General features: G+C 52.5%; 1 protein-coding gene across 1 annotated transcript in view; it reads right to left on the minus strand.

Annotated features, from left to right (window-relative positions):
- PLB1 (phospholipase B1) overlaps positions 1–20,939 on the minus strand; it is a 133,890-nt gene that overhangs the window by 14,661 nt on the left and 98,290 nt on the right. The window contains exons 39-52 of the mRNA XM_036335004.1: positions 20,396–20,461; positions 19,397–19,497; positions 18,255–18,336; positions 17,505–17,609; positions 16,154–16,249; positions 15,579–15,650; positions 9,331–9,396; positions 6,902–6,962; positions 6,285–6,343; positions 4,683–4,750; positions 4,378–4,421; positions 4,064–4,163; positions 1,179–1,230; positions 147–227 (exon numbers count right to left, since the gene is read on the minus strand). Coding sequence (XP_036190897.1) covers positions 147–227; positions 1,179–1,230; positions 4,064–4,163; positions 4,378–4,421; positions 4,683–4,750; positions 6,285–6,343; positions 6,902–6,962; positions 9,331–9,396; positions 15,579–15,650; positions 16,154–16,249; positions 17,505–17,609; positions 18,255–18,336; positions 19,397–19,497; positions 20,396–20,461 — 1,053 coding nt within the window. The remainder of the gene's footprint in view (positions 1–146; positions 228–1,178; positions 1,231–4,063; positions 4,164–4,377; positions 4,422–4,682; positions 4,751–6,284; positions 6,344–6,901; positions 6,963–9,330; positions 9,397–15,578; positions 15,651–16,153; positions 16,250–17,504; positions 17,610–18,254; positions 18,337–19,396; positions 19,498–20,395; positions 20,462–20,939) is intronic.

Consider the following 20,939-nt stretch of genomic DNA (forward strand, 5'->3'; position numbering starts at 1 on the left):
TATGAGCCAGGGCTGCCTGGGCGGACTCAGGTGCCTGGAGAGCAGGCAAGGTGACTCCCATGAGGGCGCTCAGGGCCCTGGGCACAATAACGCCACTGGTCAGCATCTCCCTCCCCTGGTCCCCGAGGGGCGGGTCAGGGGCCTACCGGATTCTCGCAGTAATGACACAAGTCGTTGCTCCCAATGAAGAGAGTGATCAGCTTCCAGTCTTTCTCCAGATTGATTTCCTGAGGGGACAGAGTTCCTAGGTTTAGGGCTTTGTGGGGGGCACATTCAGGAGGTACTTCCCTGGCCAGACTGCCCCCAAGTGTCCCTCACTCTCTCTGTCTCACCGTGGAGAGACGATGCCCTACCCTCACCGTGATGCTGGAGCAGGGAGCTCGTGAGAGAGAGAGAGAGAGAGAGAGAGAGAGAGGAGAGAGAGAGAGAGAGAGAGAGAGAGAGAGAGAACATACAGGTGTACACATGTATCTTCTGCTCACACACTGCAGGAGACTATGTCCCTTTGAAACCCTCCTTAGAAAGCTGCAGTCCCGTGTGAAGTGGAGTGCATTAGGGCCTTCTGAGGAGCCAGGGCAAAAGATGTAGCTGGAAGCAAAAACCCAGAGCTGCCTCTTGGGAAGGCTCTTCAGATGTGGGAGCAGGGGGTAGACCAAGGTGGGGCCTGGAGAGGAGGCCATGTGAGGACTCAGAGGTAGGGTGGGGGCTGAGAGGCCCTCCAAGGAGCCGCTCTCCACTCAGCCACCATAATAGGAGTCCCGCCAGGAGCTGGATTCCAAGGCATAAACACAGAGCATTAAAAAAGAAATTACTAGTGAGAAGGTTGCGAGGGGCTGGGATTGGGAACGAGGAAGGACTGGAATGAGAAGCCTATTTTTAGAACCAATATTTACATAATAGGGCTCTGCAGAGCCAGCTCCCTAAACGGGGGAGCTGCTGGAGGCCAGTGCTACGGATCTCCAACTCTCTGCTCCATCTCTCCCTTCTGCTACACACCCTAGGGGTAGGGGGCAGGGCCAGGGGGACAGCCAAGAGGGTGCCTTTGTGGCAAGGCCTGCTTCTTGTGGCTCCTTTGGCCCCTCATACGGACATGCCCAGAGCAGAAGCTGCAGTGGGACGTAGGGGGTCTGTTAGAGCCACTGACCCACCCCAGCTAGAGACCCGGGTCCTGTACTCACAGGGCTGTTTTTCATTCGAGCCACCAGGTCCCGGGCCTGGGCTGGCATATCCCTAGGCAGGAGAAGAGAGGGATGGTTAGAGTGGGCCCAGGAGCAAGGGCTCAAGCTGCAGGAGTTTGGCCTGGCAAGGATGTGTTTCCAAAAGACTCGCATTATGTTAAGTTTATTCCTTCAGAATGTATTGAAAGGCTTGATTCTCAGGAAATCTCAGCCGAGTAATAATCAAAGGTCTGCCATGACCTCGGAGTCACATGGACCCAGACCCTGCTGGAGGCTCGTCTGATCCCACCACCTCTTCCTGTCGGCCCGTCCTCCCGGCCACGTGAGGTGGCATCTGCTCAGCCTCCCAGCAGGGAAGCGCCCTTACAGTTCATCCAGTGCTTTCATTGCAAGCTGAGCCTGTTCACTTCTTAATTGGCTGCCTGTTTTAAAAATAACCTTTTGTGTATTTTTAAAAAAGTCACAGCCCTAAATTATCCCTCGGCTTTCCCCTTCCAGGCTTCCCGACTCCGTTAGCCTTCACTTCTAAGCCCCGCTCTCTGCCCTTTAATCCTTTTGTTTTTCTTCTCTTTCCACACCATTCTCCATCTCCTCACGTTTCCCCTCCCAGCAAGACAGGCTGGGGAGACATAAACGAACAGGGTTCGTTCTCCCTTCACCTCCTGGATGTCTGCCACGAATAAGGCAATGAATACTCAGGATAAGAGACCTGTGTGTCAATGGAACGCTATTCAGCAATAAAGATGAATGGACTACCGATACAAACAACAACATGGATGCATCTCAAAATAATTTTGCTGGCTGAAAGGTTAGACAAGAAGGCATACATAGTCTATGATCTCATTTATATACAATTCTAGAAAAACTAAGACTCATCTATAGCGACAGAAAGCAGGTCAGTGGTTGCCGGGAGTGTGGTAGGGGACAGGAAGGGGCAAGAGGGAGAGATTACAAAGGGGCACAGGGAAACTTTTGGGGGTGATGGGCGTGTTTATCATCTTGATTGCAGTGATGGTTTCACAGGCATATGCTTGTACAAAACATTAAATTGCAGACTTTTAATGACAGTGTATTGTATGTCAGTTAAACCTTTTTTTTTTTTTAAAGTATGTATATGAGAAATTACGTCAGCAAAGAGATACAGCCAATAGAGGCCTCCTTGGAGGAAGTCCTAGAAACAGTTGCTGGTACAGGATGGCCATTTAAAATCTCTGCATGCCCACAATGAGCTGGGCACGTGGCCAAGCGAACATGACACCTTCCCTGCCCTCGTGTCTCATTTACACACCCAGGGCCACACCCATACAGTCCTGCTATTGGTGGGCACATCAGAAAGCTATAAAGAAAGCCTGACCTGGTTAAAGGTGACCACAGAAGTACTCATAATCTTTTAATAGGTTCAAGATGTGACGAGGGGAATTCATGGGCGATAAGTTCACACGGGCACTGGGGGAAGTCAGGAACGCCCACTTCCTCCTCTCTCCCCAGCCATGTTCTTCAGGCTCAGAGCAAGTTCCACCTTCCCTGTGAGCCTTTTCTCCACTGAGCTCATTCGTCCACTCCTCCTCCATTTCCTTTTCCATCTCTTGGGGTTACGGGACCCGGGTTCTCCTTGCAGCTCTGCTACGAACTTGTTGCGTGAGCTCACTCAAGCTACCCAACCCTGCCAGGGCTGAATTTTGCTCACCTTTTACACAAAGGGGTTGGATGCATGATTTCTGGGGTCCCTTCTCCATCTGTGTTGAGACTGCCTAGTCCTCATGCTACACTTTTCCATTCTCTTGGTTGCACTCCAAAGTACAAAATCATTTCAGTCTGCAATGTTGCCGTACGCAACATTTCCCCCCAAAAGTTACTTGTTTGTTTCACTGGACAGTAAGCCCTTTGCAGGGAGGGAGTTCACCTTTTGACTTTTCTGTATCTTTTGGTAACTGCCTTGGAGCAGCAGTGAAATAGAAAAGGCAGTGAGAGAAGTGAAGCGAGAAAGGGGCTAAAATGTCAACAGACTGAAGAATCACCTCCAGGTTAATGAAGCCTGGGCTGTAAATTATAATGAAACGACAATGTTGACGATGATGATGGTAATAATAATAATAGTTATAACAGCAGTTAGATGTTGACATCAGGACCCCACGAAGCCCAGTTTTGTTTTGTTTTTTCCAGAAAAATCAGTTCCTCTTGCTTATGACGTTGAGGAACTGACATGGCTTCCTGTGTCTCGGGGCCGCACCGAGCGTGGGGCCCTCCTCACTAGACTGAAAGGAAGGCTCCTGTAAACACCGTGAGTCAGGGCAGCGTCGTTTCCTTGGTGATCTGAGCGCAGCAATCCTGCTAAAAGCAAACACCCAGCACGTTCCGTGCAGAAAATCAATGAACTCTGCCAGGCATTTCAGCTTTAATTATCTGAATTATTGTCAACAACAGAAACCTGAGTGAAAACAAACAGCTACCATGCTGTTCCCGGGCCGCACCCCTCACTCCCTAATGTCCAAATAACAGCCTTTCAGATTCCACACGGGAGGACCTGAGGTGCGGGGGGGGGGGGGCGGGGGGGGGGCGGGGGGGATGCGGGCTGTCCGTGGGGTCACACACCGAGTCCCTGAGAAGTTCGCTGAACCTCTGCCGGGCAGGGAGCGAAAGGCCCCGAGCCAGCCAGGTCTGATCCTGGGTCTTCTGATAACTTTCGCTGATAAGCTTGGAGCATTTGGGAAACTTTCTAAGCCTCAGTGTCCTCATGCTAGTGCCCATCTTGAAGGGTGTGAGGTCACAGGAGACCACCCACGTAGGGCCAGCTCAGGGCCAGGCACACAGCGATTACTGCTCACCTGGGGCCAGGCTGCCAGGTCCCGGCCTCCTCTCTCCCTCCTGTACCCACGTCCACTCACCGAGCGCTGGCGCCTTCCACAGCCACATTCAGTCCTGCCGTCTCCTCCTGGGTGCCGGTGGAGAATCCGAGGATTTGAGGATTGAACTTCTTGAGAATGTCTTTTAAGAGGAAGAAAGCAGACAGCACAGGTGAGTGGGAGGTGGATGTGCAGTGTTGGGGCACAGGTGGGGGCAGGGCGGTTTGGGGTCTTTTCGGGGCCGGTGGACTTCCCTCCTTGCAGATGACTCCCCTGCTGCTGCTCAGGGGAGGCCCTGGCCCCAGCGAGGGGTTGTTGCGGCCACCGTGATGGTGCTTCTGCGTGTTGCTACTTACTGGGCAGTGTGGTGTGGGTCTCCAAGACCCCATCCCCTCCAGCGCTGGGGAGAGAAACACATCTGTTCAAACCGCCCGACCCGCTGCTCCACATGTCATCATATTTCTGAGCCAGAACCAGAGTCTGCCCCCGATACGGGATTCCCGTCACCCTGGGGACCAACGTGAGCACCAGGGCCTTTGCATCTCGGCGCCGGGCCATGGAGCCTGGCCCCGTCTCCGTCTCCACAGGGCTGACAGGGAAACACCACTCATGGCCTCTGGGGGAGTGTCACCCAGAGAAATGAAGTGGAGAACACCCTCACCTCCAGGACAGTCCCCGCCAGGACACGAGCTGGTCACTGGAGTTGCCGGGGCGGGCTCCCACCGCGGTCTGCAAAAGGCAAAGAGAAAGCAGGCTGCAGCCCTGGGGGGGGGGGGGGGGGTGGTGGTGGTGGTGGTGGGACTGTACCCTTGTGTAGCAGCCGGGGCCTGGATTGACCTTTTCTGAAAATGTACCAGCTCCTCTCCAGGCCACTTAACCTCTGAGTTGTCCTGACTCCTCAATCCTCTACATACAACCAGCAACCAAGTCCTAGAAGAACCAAGATCCTTCCTTCCCACACTCTCTAGCTCCCACCTCTTTCTTGCTGTTCCCTTTGCCATATTCTGAGGTGAGATGGTCATCTTCTCGCTGTGGACAACACTCTAACCTCGGACCTGACCCCATGCTCTCCAGCGCCTGCTCCTTCTCATCAGGTGTCCGGCTGCTCTTCTGAGCTCACCTTGTCTTCACACCTCCCCTTGACCCTGACCTTTCAGTGGGTCTCCCTTACCCACAGGGTCAGAGCCAAACCCCTTTACCAGCTTCCTGAGTTCACCATAACCTGGTTTCCACTTTCCTTCCTTCACTCACCTTCTCCTCTCCTGCCCACACAAATCTCCAGGCCTAAGAAAACTGATCTGAAACAGGAGGGCCTTGGACTGGTGTTGAATTCATTCTCTAAGACCTTTGCCAGTTTTTGTCTCCTTTATAAAACTTTCTCAAAATGCCCTATCTCAAAAAAGAGAGAGGAATTCCTCTTCAAAACTTATAAAAATAATGCATAGTCACCATAACTAGTGAAATGATGCAAAGGTTTTTAAAAATTAATAATCTACCCCACCTTATAATCTTGCCCCATCCCCTCCTCACCCCTGACCCACATACACACGCCACCAAAGCTAATCATACCAGAGTTAAAACACATTCACACACCTGGGGGGAAATTGTTTGTTGTTACAGAAATAAATATCTGGTTAAAAAAAAAAAGGCCTGTATGTCATCTATATGATTATGTAGCTTCTTCTGTGTACATTCCTTGTTTTCCCATTTGAATAGATTTCATGAGGCCTACGACTATGTCTCATTCTTTCCTCTCAGAATTGCTAGCAGAGTGCACACTGCAGTAGCTAAATAGTTGGCTAATAGGATTCACTTAGTGAAACTGTGCTATGTGCAGGAATTGGGCTCCCTCTGCCCCAAAGAACACATCTTCAAACGGGGTGAGGGGGCGCTGGGAAGGGGTGGGTAAGACCACCATTCTGTGAGTCAGGTAGATGGAGGTGAGATTCCTGATACAGGCAGGCAGGTAGGTTTGGCTGAGTACCTTAGCAGAGACAAAATGCTTGGGGTCAATGGGGAAAGGGGTATGTGTAGGTATATGGCTTCTCTCTGGGGAGGCGGTGTTTGAGCGAGACTGCGGAAGGGCAGAGGGCAGAGCATTACAGATTGCCTGGTGATGTCTCCTGGCTGCCTGGCTCTGTTTTGGTGCCTGACACAGGTAGGTTCTCACTAGTGCCAGCTAAACGCAAAGCCAGTGCGGAGGAAGAGTTGATTCCGCACAGGGCTTGGCGGGTGCCCGTGCCTGGCACAGCTCAGTACTCACAGTTAGCGAGTCACCCAGGGCGGCCACCACTTTGATGTCTCCTGGTCGGAGCTCATGGACTAGGATAGACAGGCAAAAAGATGGATGGTCAGGAGGAGGTCTTTCTTTTAAAACTTGACTAGAAGTCTGAGATTCCACTGTAGTCCCACAGGTCCCCACTACACTACTTCCAGCCTAGGGCCTTAGCAACTTTGCCTCTTACATCCGTTAGAGCAACCAAGGCACTGAAGGTAACCACCTTGATGGCCTTGTCCATCCTGAGAGGAGCCGGATTCCCAGTGGAGCGGTCCAGGGAAGTCCTAGCTGCGGGGGTCATGAGTGTAGGCAGAGGGGACCCCAATCCCTGAATGGCCCTACCTCACAGGTCAGGGAGGCCCGAGGGCCTGCCACTGGGACTAAGTGGACCTGAGAAGTGTGATTTGTGGAGAGGCCTGGGAGCCCAGCAGGGGTTGCAGGCCAGCTATTCTCCGGTTACACCAGATCTAGGACCGCATTGCGTGGGAATCGTGGGAATCGGCGAGGCCAGCTCAAGGCTCCAGGATGTGCTTGCAGGGTCTCCCACCACCTGGACACTTAGCAAGGCCCTTGAGTGAAGTGGGAAATGACGTTTCACTCACCCGAGGTGGGAACACTGTTGGACGGCGTCCACTCCATACACAGGAAGTCACTACCCCAGTTCTAAATCAACAGGAGGAAAGACACAACGCCCAGCACTCATTGTGCAGGGAAGTTAGCTTCAGCCGAGAACTAGCTAAGGAACGTTGGGTGGCGGCTAGAACTATGTCACTGTAGGGGGTCATGTGAGGGAAGGATCTGTTAGCTGTAAATGGTCTGCGACAGAAATGAGGGAGGAGAAAATGGGTGCCTGCCCATCCCTATGCACAAAACACATAATGGTGGGAACACACAACAGTCTTTCCCATCTCCACTCTCTCTGCTCTTAAGTGGAGCCAGCAGTCCTACTGAAGCAGGGGAGTAACAGTGCAGTCATTCACACTACATGGGGTTTCCCAGAGAACACATTTCTGGACGCCTAATAAGAGATTCCAGCTGGGTTTTGGTATTGTTACTTAACATTAAGCTAATGGACACTAATTAGGATGCCAGAGCCGAAACAATAATTAGTTAGAATATATTTAGAAAAAGAACATGACATTTTTACAATTGCAGAGTCCCTGGTTTCTGCATATATTTTTCTTGCACATGTGTATATGTTTTTGGATATTTAACTTAATAGCCAACCATTTCCTTGTATGTGTAAAAATTAATGCCTATAACCTGGGTACTTTTAGTCAAATTCCTTCTTTCTTCGTCTCTAAAATACAGAGCACCTTGCCTTGGCTGGGTGGCTCAGTTGTTAGAGCATTGTCCAGATATGCCAAAGTCGTGGGTTCAATCTCTGGTCAGGGCACATACCAGAAGCAACCAATGAATGCATCAATAAGTGGAACAACAAATCTCTCCCTCTTCCTTTCCCTGCCCCCTCTCAAATCAATAATAATAATAATAATAATAATAATAATAATACAGAGCACCTTTTCCAGGTGCTGGAGGAAGGGATGGGTGGGAAACAGAGGGCATAGAAATGACCAGTATCAGCAAGCTGGGGGAGAAACAGAACCTCCTCCCCAGAGGTGCAAACACCTGCCTATCTCCAAGATGGCCTGAGGGACAAGCCCAGTGCTGAGCGCATAGTAGGACTCCACAAATAGGCACTGACTAGTTGGCTGATTTGGAAGCTCATTTCTTCTGTTTTAATCAGATGATGACGAAGACAAGCCTCCTTAAAAACACTCTTCTCACCAGGGAGCAAACTGAAGCTTCTTTTAAAAATTATTTGCTTAATTTGATATAACTCAATTTATTCCAAGGAACTTCTCAATTCATCACATGCACAGATTCCTTCTTCTGTGTGGATGCTCTACTCAAGTCAAGACTGTGTTTGTTGTGCCTATGACAAATATCGGGGGACATTATAAAAAATGTTCTTTAGCTGTGAGTACTTCAGAACTATCTCAGCCAGCTGCTGAGCCAGAGACACAGCTGGGGTCTGTCACAGGGGAGAACCACACACTGCAATGTGCCCGGGTACCCTGGTGTCCTGTGAAATGCACATGCTGATTCAGTAGGACTGGGGTGGTGTCCAGGACTTCGCATTTCCAATGAGTTCCCAGGTAATATTGATGTTGCCTGTCTGTGGCTAACAGAGCAAGCTATTGAAGAAAACCGCACCTGCTAGGCCTGGGTTTCGAACTCTTCTAGCAGCAGAAGCAAAGACACGTAAGACAGAGGACAGGCCTGGTGTGGTCCGGGATCCTCTAGGCCAGTGGTCAGCAAACTGCGGCTTGCGAGCCACATGCGGCTCTTTGGCCCCTTGAGTGTGGCTCTTCCACAAAATACCGACTTCTGCGCATGGGCCATGAAGTTTCAATCGCACTGTATGTGTGCGCCTGCACGTGGTATTTTGTGGAAGAGCCACACTCAAGGGGCCAAAGAGCCGCATGTGACTCGCGAGCCGCGGTTTGCCGACCACGGCTCTAGGCCATCTTTGGAGTAGTAATCCTTAAAGCCATGGGCCCTGCGTCCTTGGGGTTCCTCAGAGCCAGTACGATTACCTGGAACCCAACCAGTCTCGGGACCCACCTAGATATGCATCAGCTTCCTGTTGGGCCCGGCCCCTGGAATTGGAGTTCTTTCTACTCGGCTTGGCTTTCACCTTTCAGGAAGTCAATGGGAGATCATACCTATTGCCTCCCCTTCGTCCTTTGAGAAGCTGAGTTGCCTAATCAGAAATGATGTTTGTACAAAGGTCAATGGGCACTTCCTCCTGTTGGCTGCTATTGTCAGGTAAGCACCGGAGAACGTGTTAGGACAATCCTGGAACTCTGTGGTTCAGGCGATTTTTTTTTTTTTTACATTTCCGTTTCAGTATGTAAGAAGGGCACATTTCTGCTTAAGCTAACACTCGGAAACCTGCATCCCACCCGAGTCACTGGCAGGCAGAATGGTTTGTCCCTGAGAGAGGCGGGCATGCGTCAGGAGTTACCTCGATGGCTGGCTTGGTGGGGTATGTGTAGTTACTGTTCCGCAGCGTTCTCAGGAAAGGCTCATTCTAGGAGAGGAAAGAAACCACAAGGAGAGGTTATCTGACAACATCAGAGGTTGCTCAGGAAAGATAAGAACTAATAATCCTGTCCTCTAGATTTTTTTAACGTGAGTTTTCTGCACTCAAATAGGAAGAACTGTGTAAACATCACTTTGTTCATTCCCTAGGGGGGTTTTCATATCATCTTTGGCAAGGGATAAAGGAAAGGCCTAAAAAAGGGTCATGTATGAATGTTTTATTCAGGGTTCTAAGAACATCTCCCTAATCATCACACTGATCTGTTTTCTTTCCTTTGCAATTTCTCTGGCAAGAGATTCATATTGTAGCAATTTTTTCTTTTATAAAAAGAGTTATGATTATCAATTTGCTTTTAATGTCTTCTTCCCCCTTCATTTCAGAAGAAACATGCTCTCTTCCATTCTGGCCCTGCCACTGCCTCTCTTGCATCCTGACCCCATTCACACCATCACGTTCCTGCCGGGTATCAGATCTGAGTTTGCAGACCCTGAAACCCCCATTTTACAGATGAGGAGCCACTGAGGCCCAGAGTGAGCAAGGGATCTGCTCCAGGCACAGAGCAAATAGTGAGTGAGAACAGGGCCTGACCTGACTGGGCAGGCCCCGCTGACCGGGACTGGCCTGGTTCCATTCCTCACACTGTCAGGTCTGGGTGGTCAGACATGGAGAAAGGGGAAGACAGGGACTCAGCAGACACCTTGAAGGATCGAATCTACATGTGCCAAAGTCTCAGCGCCCCACATGGGCCCTGGCTACCTGGGCACCACACACGTCTCTCCTTCCTCCTGAGTGTCAGCGTTCCTGCTGACACATGGGCTGGAGGAGTACTCAGGGCCAAGGGCAGGAAGTGCGCCCCGGACCACCTGCAACAGTGCGAGGAAAGAGGCCCTACGCAGGCGTGTCACCGTGGCTAACCAGGCTTGTCTCCGGCTAATGTTATTTAGCATCCCCCGAACATTCACCATCATGAGGGCAACCTGGGAGCATTCTATACATAACTGGCCCATTTTCATTGAGCCCCCCTGTATTCAGAGCACTGTGCCGAGTGCTAGGATGAGGGGAGGATAGAAAGAGGTGTCCAACCCAGCCGGACAGAGCGCGTGAGAAGCTGCCAGGCGGCGGTGAAACGTCAAAGAATCGTGGGCCTGGAGCTAGTCCAAGTGGTAAGTACAGAAGAACCAGAGGGCAGAGACACACCCTGCTCTCCTGGAGGTGCTGAAAATCAAACTGGAGAGTGTGTCTGGTCATACGTTCCAAGGGTTGGGAGAGGAGCCAGAGAGGGACAACTGAGTCAAAGGGTCAAAGGTCAGGGAGACACTGGGATTCAGCAGGGAGTGAGGCCAGACCAGGAACAATAAGAACAGGTCCAGGGCAGCGGCAGACGGGTGGCCGGGCGCCTAGGGCTTGTTTTATTGACCAGAGGCTGCTGGTACGTGCATGAGTCAGAGTGGCTTACAGGCCTGGGGTTGAGCAGATGCCGCGGAAGAGAGAGGCCTTCGTTTGATCTGATTGGCTCTCTTAGGCTCCGTTGGGAACACCAGTGAGCAGAAGGTGAAGCCCATTAAATTCCAGCACAAGGAAGTCTTTGCAAAGATGGTGTGGCCTGCCTGGGGGTGGGGGCAGAGCCAGGACAGCCACCTGACGTGAGTCAGCACCATGCGTCAGAGGCTTCGGGAAAAGGTCACGTTCGTCTTGGCTGTGTCACCAGGTTTAAAGTTCCACCGTGAAGGAGTGGTGCCTCTGGCTTTCTGTCTGTGCTGCTCAGACCAAACTAGTGTGTACAGGCAGGTCTGGGCACCCCCCGGAGAGGAGCCATGCTCCAATGAGGCATGCCTACTACGTGAGGCAGGGATTGCGAGGCTGCTCTGCCAAAAACGGTTCAGGGAGAAGATCAGGGAAGGGTGGTAGGAGGAGGAGGACATAGCAGCCATGACCTCTGACATCCCATCCCATCCCATCCCAAATGGGCTGGTTCATGACCTCCTAGGCTACTTTCACAACCTGTTCATGAGTAGCCACTGCCCGGAGAGTACAGATGTGTAAGTGGAGGCTGTGGTGATGCCTTGGGAGGGATGTGGTAGAAGAATTCATTTATCCAACGAGAATCACATCAACAGGACTCCACGGCCCTCCTGCTGAGACCCTGTGGTTATAGAATTCCCTGTTGTTTTATGATGGGAAGGTAGGACCAGATGACCTTTAACATGCAAAGTGCTAAGGATCTGAACAGGGTGTGTGTGTGTGGGGGGGGGGGGGGCGGGAGGGGGGTAGGAGGATGGTGGTGGTGGGAATGGAAAGCAGGGGCAGGTGGGAGGGGCAGGGAAGACTGCTATAGGGTAGGGTTCCTGCATGAGGTTCCGTGCCTGTAGAATGGTGGAAACCACAACAGTGACAGACATAGGAAAGCCCTAGGGAGCACAGGGTTTGGGAAGACAGATGTTTAGTTCCTATTTTAACACTTCATACGCAAAAATTAGCTTTTGAATGAGAGCTTGTTGAGTTTGAGGTGATGGTGAGGTCAGGGCAGGATCAGGAGGTTTAGAAGTCCAAAGCATTCAAAAGGTAACAGTGTCCCCCATCTGTCATCCAAAATAGAAACACCATGAAACAGTACGCATAATGGAATCCAACAGACCTCGGCTTTTTAAAAAATAAAAGACTGGATGTGATATCGCTGGAAATCATTTTGGTTTCTCTTTCTCTGCCTCTCTCTGTGCATCTGTCTGGTTTCCCTGCGTAGCTGATACCCTGACCATCCCTTTAGGCTGCCGTCTGAGTAACCTTACAGCATATGGAGCATCCAAGGGGAAACAGCTCTCAAGGGTTAGACACACAGAGGGGAGTTTGGGAAAGAAAGAAATGAAGACACAGACTGGGGCGTCTCATGCAAAGAAAGTTAACGGGAAGCCCTGGAAATGGACAAATCTCGGAGTGAGGGGATGGGGAGAGAGAGATGAGAGAACAGGGCTGAGACACAGTTGGAGAATGTCCACACTTTCAAGGCTGGAAGAAGAGAAGAGGGACATTAAAAGAGACAAGTGCCTTGGCTGGACGGCTCAGTTGGTTAGTGTGTCGTTCCCAAAAGCCAAGGTTGCGGGTTCGATCCCTGGTCAGGGCACATGTAAGAGTCAACCAATGAATACATAAATAAAGGTAACAAGTCAATATCCCCCCTCTCTCTCTAAAAAAAATTCAATAAATAAAAATTTTAAAAGAGATAAGAAAGGGCTGCCGGGAGCCGGTCCATGCTTGCTGTTTCAAGGGACCTGGCATATATGGCATACTGTTCTTAATATGTTTGCTCACCTTCTTGGCACTATGTGTTTTAACCAAGGTCACCTCTCTGAGAAAGGTTGTTTCCCCAGGTAGGGATTTTCCCCTGAAGTTAGGGAGGGAATAAAACCTCTTAACTAAGTGCCAGGTGGGTAATTAATCACTTTAACTACGAACAATCATGCTTAAGCTACATAATCTTTACTCCCTGGAATGGAGATAAGAAACGCCCTAACCTTTGGAATAGAGATTGATAGGATTGGAATCAACTGGTATAAATACAGATGTAAGAAGACAGAACGAGGAGAGACGGAACCTAGGCACAGAACCTACACAGAACATTCTCTAGAGACAGAAGAACTTCGCTGGAGAGAACATGGCAAAAGTTCCTGGACAGAAACTGGCCTCAGAACCTAGAGACAGAACCTAGCGAGAGAACATGGCAAAAGATCCTGGACTGAACCTGACTACAGAAATTGGCAAGAGAACCTGACTAGAACCTGGTGACTGAACCTGGCTGGAGAACCTGGACAGAACCTGGCTGGAGAACCTAGCAAGAGAACATGGACACAGAACCTGGCTGGAGATCCTAACCAGAACTTCGCTGGAGATCCAGACCAGAACTTGGCTGGAGATCCTGGCTAGAGATCCTGGCTAGGCTGCTGATCAACTTAACGCTGTCTCCATGTCATCTCTTCTTCGCCGACTCCGTCCACACCTTTGGGGACCCCTGGACCCGCTGGGGTTGGACCCCAGCAAAGGGCAACAACTAGAAAACAGAACAATGGGGTGCTTCCGCATCCAGGAAACTCATGGAGGAGAGAGTTAACCGTCAAATGCTCAGAGAGAGCACGATGAGTAAGAGCTTAGAAAGGACTGGGATGGTCTTCAGCTGCTTTCTTCCAAGTCCAAGGAGCCACCACCAGCTTCCTGAGTTAGGGAAGGAGTGGGCAGAGAGGTGATGCAGGCCGGAAGGGGCCCATAGTCACAGTCCACACAGTGGCTATTGAAAAGCTGGCTGTGAAATCATTTGTCCAACCCGAAAGTCCATTAGAAATCCATGGAGTGTTAAGGGCCTGACCTGGCCGGACAGAATGCACTTGCAGTTGCCTGGGGCAGGGGAGGAGCAGGGAGGAGTCCGAGAAAGCTCCCCATTGCTCGCATCCCTCCCGGCTGGGTCCTGCCTGTCGCCTCTATGTTTAGACACAGCTAGGACTAAAATACGTGCTGCCTGGCCCGTCAGCTCACACCGAGATGCTGGTGGACTTTATATAGCTCCCAGGCACACGGGAGGGAGCAGATGGGACCTGAGGAACACAGAATGCTACATTGCCTGGTGCGGTGAGATGGGGCTAGCTGACAGATGGAGCCTTTGGGAATGGGCCCTGGGGTTGCCTGGCAACCGCTTCTTCCAGGCTGGGCTTCTAGGGCTCCAGGAGGTTGGATTTGCTCTCCTCTGCTCACCCAGGCCTAGCCAGGCTCTGCCCAGGAGGAGGAGCAGAGCCCACCGTGGCTTGAGTGTTGGTGGAGCGGCACCCTGTCGGGGCTCCTTGCCTGGCCTGGGTGGGGCAGAGAGTGGCAGAGGTCCCCTTGAGGCCATGGTGACCCAGTGCCGAGGCTCCAACCTGGTACTTGACAAATGTTTGTGGGGAGGAAGAGCCATGACAGACCCCTGGAATGGGCTGCTATTACTTTTACTATTTAATGGAAGGTTGAATGGGCAGAGTGAACATCCGTGGCTGATGCTCAGTATGACCATAGGGGTGGTAATAATATTGAAACATTGCTCTGAGTCCCCAAGTACCCCCACTACACAGGTGGCCTGGCTCCTCCCCTAGGACTCCTGAGCCATGCTCAGGACTTAGCATTAAACCATTTACACCTGGCACAGCAGGGTCCTCTGGGCCTCCCAGCCTTTTGGCCAGCAGCTGGCCTTTGAGTGGAGGCATCCACGGTGCACTGGTTGTTACATGATTGGACTATCTCCTTTGCTCCAAGAACCAGACCCAGCAACCGATCCCTCTGCTGCCACTGCCCTCACTTCCGCATTCCTTCTTCCCACCACTCTTGTTCTGACGAGGCTGATGGCACAGAGGCTGAGCCTGGGCTGCAGACAGGGAGCGGGGGTCCCAGGGCCACCCTCTCGGGAGCCCTGGCAGACACATGGGATAGCTGCAGGGCCATTCCCTGTCCTGCCTGGAGGGTGGGAGCTGGTGATGCAGCCGACCCAGGAGGGAAACCCAGGGACCAGATTGGGTCAGGCCCCTCTGCTTCTATTGCCGCTGAGGACTCTCGGGCCTCGGCCTTATTTGGTTAAAAAGTCATGAGACAGGGCCTAGCAGGGAGAGCTGAAGGCAGTGGGAACATGAACTTGCCTCTACCCAAGCCCCAGGGTCAAGTTGAACAACCACGTACATTTCCTCCTTAAAAGGAGCCAAGTCCTCACCTGAGCCCTCACAGAGGCCACTGCGACTTGCCCTGCTCCACACAGCTCCCGGGCTGTCCTCTTGACCCCCTTTCTGCTAGGAACCCCCAATTCAGGCTCTACAACCACTAACCACAACTTCTGACCTGCTGGCTTCCCGCTTGGCCTCCCCCTGCAGTCTGACTTTCCTCTCTGCCCCACCTGCCGCTGCTACAACGAACCTTGTCATCCTTCTGGCTTCCTGACTCCCCTGCTCAAGAATCCACCTTCCCCACCCTCATCCTCAACCCAAAGAAATACGTGCTTCTCCCCTTCCCATTCTCATCCCCTTCCTTCCGTCCTCCAAAGTCCACCTGCTTCCAGTTGATGGGCAGATGGGCAGGGAGGAAGCTGGGGAGGAGCATGAAGCGGGAAGGGTGAGGTCAGCGCTCTGGGCTGCTGGGGAGGAATGCGGCAGGTCCCCCCTCATTACCTGCGTGGGGCAGGAGAGGGGTATATCTGCTGTCAAGTCCAGGGTATCCGTTTTCCTTCCTAGTGGTTCGAGCTGTTTGGGGAAGGAGAGAGACACACAGGTGTACTCATTTGTTTACACGGAAATGAACATCTCCCTGCGTGGGAAAGCTCTGGCTTCCACTCCTGGCTCTGCCTCTTGCCAGCGGTGTGATATTGGGCACATCTCTTAGCTTCTCTAGGATTCAGCTTCCTCATACATTCATGATACAGCAGGGCTGTTGAGAAGCCTCAATGAGGCAACATGGCGTAAACTGCCCAGCCTAGTGCCCGGCACATAGAAGATGTTGAATATACGGGAGGGTTCTGCTTTGCAATCATGTACGAGTCCCTCATTGGCACAGAGGAGAGGGTGTGGCTAATCCTGGGGTCTTCAGGACTCTGTATTTTCAAGGCCATAGACATGTACAGCTGTGCCAGCCACTGCTCCTCTATACCTTGCTGGCCAAGGGAGGCCACGAACTAGCTCCAATCTAGGGGGGGCTCGTGCTTTGATCTAGACTAGAACCCCAGAGAAACGGGGACACCTCACTTTACCATATTGGCCCAAAGGGCTCTGGAGAGCTGGGAGTGGAATTTCTGACTTGGGTGGATGCAGTCGGGGGCGAAGAAAGACATATCCAAGCGCCCATCCTGGAGGAGAGAAATAGACTTCCTCAAGATCCTGCTGGCCCAGAGGACTGGTCTGACCCCTGATTGACCCCTCAACACCCTTCTCACCTAGGGGTGCTCTGAGCCACTGGGCAGGGCCTGATCACCTCAAGAGGGACATCAGAGCAATCCCACAGATCAATAGGCTTAGGTGACCCCAAACCCCACCATCCTTCTGGCCCCACAATTTCCCTTATTTAACAAAAAAAGTATCATATTTGTTTTTAGGCAAATTGGTGTGATGCCCTAGCTGAGTGGTCGGCAAACTCATTAGTCAACAGAGCCAAATATCAACAGTACAACGATTGAAATTTCTTTGGAGAGCCAAATTTTTTAAACTTAAACTATATAGGTAGGTACATTGTTATTAACTTAATTAGGGTCCTCCTAAGGCTTAGGAAGAGCCACACTCAAGGAGCCAAAGAGCCGCATGTGGCTCGCAAGCCGCAGTTTGCCGACCACAGCCCTAGCCCATGCCATGCTTGGGGGAATGAGATCTAGTCCTTAAGGGAGTCTTGACCAGCCAGCTGGGAAAAGCTACTTCCCAGCCATTGACCAGGTGGTCCCGGTGGACTTGGTGGGGAGAATGGGGCCCACCCTCAGGGCAGGTCTGGGCAAAGCCAATACCAGGGCAGTGTGCCAGCTTCTGCTTTCTTGAGGCATTCAAGGTTGCTCAAAGCTCCCTCCAATTAGGTGAGGCCCTTAGGTTGGATACCCAGGTGGAGAGAAGCAAGTCCTCACCCGGGTCCACTCACAGCTCTTCTGCTCAGAGTGGGAGTGTCAGGTGCAAAGCAAGCCAGGGGTGGACACTGAATACCCAGGGCCCTCCTTTATGAGTTTAGTGCCATGTGTATGTGGCAGAAAGGGAGTATTCTGGAGCCGGACATGTTCAAAACTTGCCTCTGTGTCCTGTATTTCCTACATGATTTTAGGAAGGCTACTTCATATCTCTGAGCCTCGGCTATAGGGGGATAATAAAACTCACCTCAAAAGGTACTTGTGGCAAGCACAGGGCCTGGCATATAGTAGAGCTCAATAAAACTGAGGCTGCTTTCCCACATCAGGCTGGTTCTGAGAATGCAGCTCAGCTGTTGCGGGAGGCCGCTCTCACCAGACCTGCGCCTGGAGAGCTGCCTGTGTCTTTCCCATTTTATTCACTCTCACGGAAGCACGTGGCATTTCTGCCTTGACTTTCCTCTTCCCTGCGGGAGCCCCATGGGGAAGGGCAGGGACGTACCTCCAGGATGGGGAGCCTGGTGTTGTGGAAGAAGGGCTGCAGCACCACGGAGAAGTCCTCCCGCGTGTCGTAGCGGCCTGACTCCACCAGCTCAAGCATGCTGCTCTGGGGACACACCCATGGGTGCCTTCAGCACAGGCCCTAGGTGGTCCAAGAGCCCACTGGGGCAAGGGTGGGCAGAGCTCCACCTCCCTGGGAAATGGGGGTGGTGGTGCTGCCTCAGCCCTTCCCTTGAGCTGAGCAGGCAAACACATTTGATTGCAAAGCTCTTTCCAGAGAATTGGAAACAGGTTGGGCCACCTTGTTGTTTTGCTTCTAAGTGAACTGCAAGCTCTGAAGGGACAGGCAGAAAGTCCCACAAGGAATAGAAGCCTGGGGAGAGTCTCCAAAGAGCCCCCAGGCTGGGGACCTGCAGCCGCTCCACCTGCTGAGGAGGTGAGGGGGCAGCTGGGCCCCCAGGTGCAGGGGAGGGGAAGGGGGTCCCATGGGGCATCCAAGGCTTTTGTCCTCCTCAGGCCCAGCGTTGGGCCATGGGGCTTTGCCACCTAGACGCCTTTGGACCCACTCCAACCAGGTACCTGAGACGCCTCAGCCAGGTGCGGCTGAGGAAGGGGCCTCGATGGTGAAGTCCCCCCTCAAACCCTGAACAGCTCTTCCCTCCCCTGTGTGCCTCCCTCCCCTCGGGGGCTCTGGGCTGGTGTGTTCAGTGAGTGTGGGGACAACACACCAAATGGTGCCTTCTTGTCTCACCTGGTAGGCTCTGGTGATGGCTTCCAACCTGGCCAGCTCCAGGGAATTCTCCCGAGGGGTGAGCACGCAGTTACACAAAACGCTGCACAGAGAGGGAGGCAGGAGGGCCCGGAGCCGGGGCTCTGGTCAGGGCGGGTTCCGCTGCACCAGCAGCTCACTTAGCCCGGGCTTAGGAGCCCCTGTGCCTGAGGCTCTGACGCACGTGCTGAGGGGGCGGGTTTCAGGCCTGACCCAGAGACTGGATAAGGTCCCAAGGGTACATGGATGAGCACCCTCTTGTATGCATAGAGCACAAGTGGTGCTCTGCAGGCGCTGGGCCAGAAGCAAATGAATTTAGGCAATGACAGTGCCAGGTTTAATTTTTATAAATAAAATACGCATCCTTTGATATTGGGCCTCCCATGCTCAGGCCCTCAGACACCTCCTTAGCTGGCGCTAGTGCCCAGTGTGTCGTTTATTTTGTTATGAATTATTTCATGCCCATAAAATGCACTTCATGTTATCAGCCCAGATGGCGTGGCTCAGTGGTTGAGTATTGACCTATAAACCAGGACGTCATGGTTCGATTCCTGGTCAGGGCACATGCCTGGGCTGTGGGCTCGATCCCCAGTGGGTGGGGGAGGGGGTCATGCAGGAGGCAGCTGGTCAATGATTCTCTCTCATCATTGCTGTTTCTATCTCTCTCTCGCCCTCTCCCTTCCTTTCTGAAATCAATTTTTAAAAAAGAGAGAGATACTATCTCTCAAACACTCAGGACAGTGCCTAGTTCACAGTAAGTTCTGTACAAGTACTTGTTACATAAATAAGTGAACATATACGGCATCTTCTGCTTCAGTTTCGCCATCCCATGCTGTCCCCCCACAGGCTGGGGCACCCCGTCCCTCAAGCACTAGCCTTTGCCCCAGCTGGCCTCTCCCCTGGGGTTCCCTCATATCACAGACACCCTGCTGACACCCTGAGGTTGGATAAGGGGTGAGTCATGGCTCCAACCTCCCAAAAAGGGGTGGCCCTGGCACAAGGCCCCCTTTATAGACTGGGGCACATGAACAGACCAAGTCACAAAGACCCAAAGGAGTTAGCGCTGCATGAGCCAGACCAGGGGTGAGCGCGCCTGCAGCCGAGGGCAGCCAGCACCTGCCTACCTGGCCTGCTGCACTGGGCACTTGTCTGGGTTTCCCAGGAACACCTGCCGCATGACACTGGGGCTCATGAAGTCCACAAGGTTGACCAGGGCCCTGGGCACCTGAGAACAAGGCCGGGGGTAAGAGAGGGGCTCCAGGGGCTCCTCCCTCCAGCTGCTGAGTGGAGTTTGGGGAAGCACTACACTGGGCTTTCACCTGGGATCCTGCTGGCCATGCGCCCACATGGCTGCAGCGTGAAGGGCGCCCCCTGCAATGGGAAGAGGTGGCAGACCCAAGTCTAAATGCTGCGAGTTCAGCTCCGCTCAGCCATCAGTTAGTGAACCCAAATCTGTCAGCTTTAGTGGGATAGGTACCTTTGACCATTTCTCTCTAGCCCAGTGGTTCTCTGGGCTGCACATTAGAATCACCTGGAAACCTTTTTAAAATCCTGATTTCTGGGCCCCATCCTCCGGAAATTCTGTTTCTTTGTTATGGGGTGGGGCCACAACATTAGTAACAAAGAAACAGAATTTCTGGAGGATGAGACCCAGAAATCAGGATTTTAAAAAGATTCCCAGGTGATCCTAATGTGCAGCCAAGGTTGAGAACCACCGCTCTGGCCCAACCTGGACTAACTCTGCTGAGCAGGTCTGGACTCAGCCACCCTGAGAACTGCCTGGTGGTCAGAGTGGCTTGCCTCTGCCGGGGGTGGGGACAGAGCACATTGCTGGGCACTGGACCAGGGAAGGGCCTGTTCTGGACACACTGTGTGGCCCAGAATTCAGTGCCCAGCCTGGGAGTCACCCAGCTGCTGCCCCCAGGGAATGTCCCAGGTACAGGTTGTGGGGACAATTAGCACCCACACTGCCTTCCCTTGTCAAGCTGAGATCCTTCTGGGCTGATTCCAAATGCAACGAGGCTTGCCTGTGTGCAGGCCCCAGCCTCTAGAAAGGGAAGGAGCCTGCACCTTCTTTCCCGCATCCACCTTCACCCTCTTTGTGCCTGAGCCGTGCCACCCACCTCTCTATGCAGGGTGTCCAAGGCATTGCGGAGACGGTCAAAAAAGTTGGCTGCAGAATAGAGAGTCTGGGAAGAGACAGGAGGGAGAGGAGGAGCTGGTTAAGAGGAGAGGGCGGGGTGGGGGGGGGGAGGTGAAGGCCCCCCTCGGCTCCAGCCCGAAGGACTTGTTCTTCCTCTGGCCTCTAGCTGTCACCAGCTCATCTCTATTATCAAAGATGGGCCAGCAGAAGGCTGGAACCTTCAGTCGGAGCTTACGTTCAGGGGCAGAAATAGAGAGTCCTCCTTCTAACTTCTTGGGGGTTCCAGTCTTTTTCTTTCTGAATTCTTAGGAATTGAAAGGGGGGCGGGGTAGAAGCACCATCAATCTGCCACCTGCTACCCTCACACGACCTGGGGCATGGAGGTGCAGCCAGAAACCTGAGGGTCATGGGGTAAGGAGTGTGCCCGTGCACACACACATAGGTGTGGTTGTGCAATCCGAGGGTTGATTGTAAGGATTGTCCTCCAAGAGGAGCTCCCAAGCCTACAGGTCGAAGTCAGGAGA

The sequence above is a fragment of the Myotis myotis genome, unplaced genomic scaffold, assembly GCF_014108235.1.
Source record: "Myotis myotis isolate mMyoMyo1 unplaced genomic scaffold, mMyoMyo1.p scaffold_m19_p_14, whole genome shotgun sequence".
Taxonomy (NCBI): Eukaryota; Metazoa; Chordata; class Mammalia; order Chiroptera; family Vespertilionidae; genus Myotis; species Myotis myotis.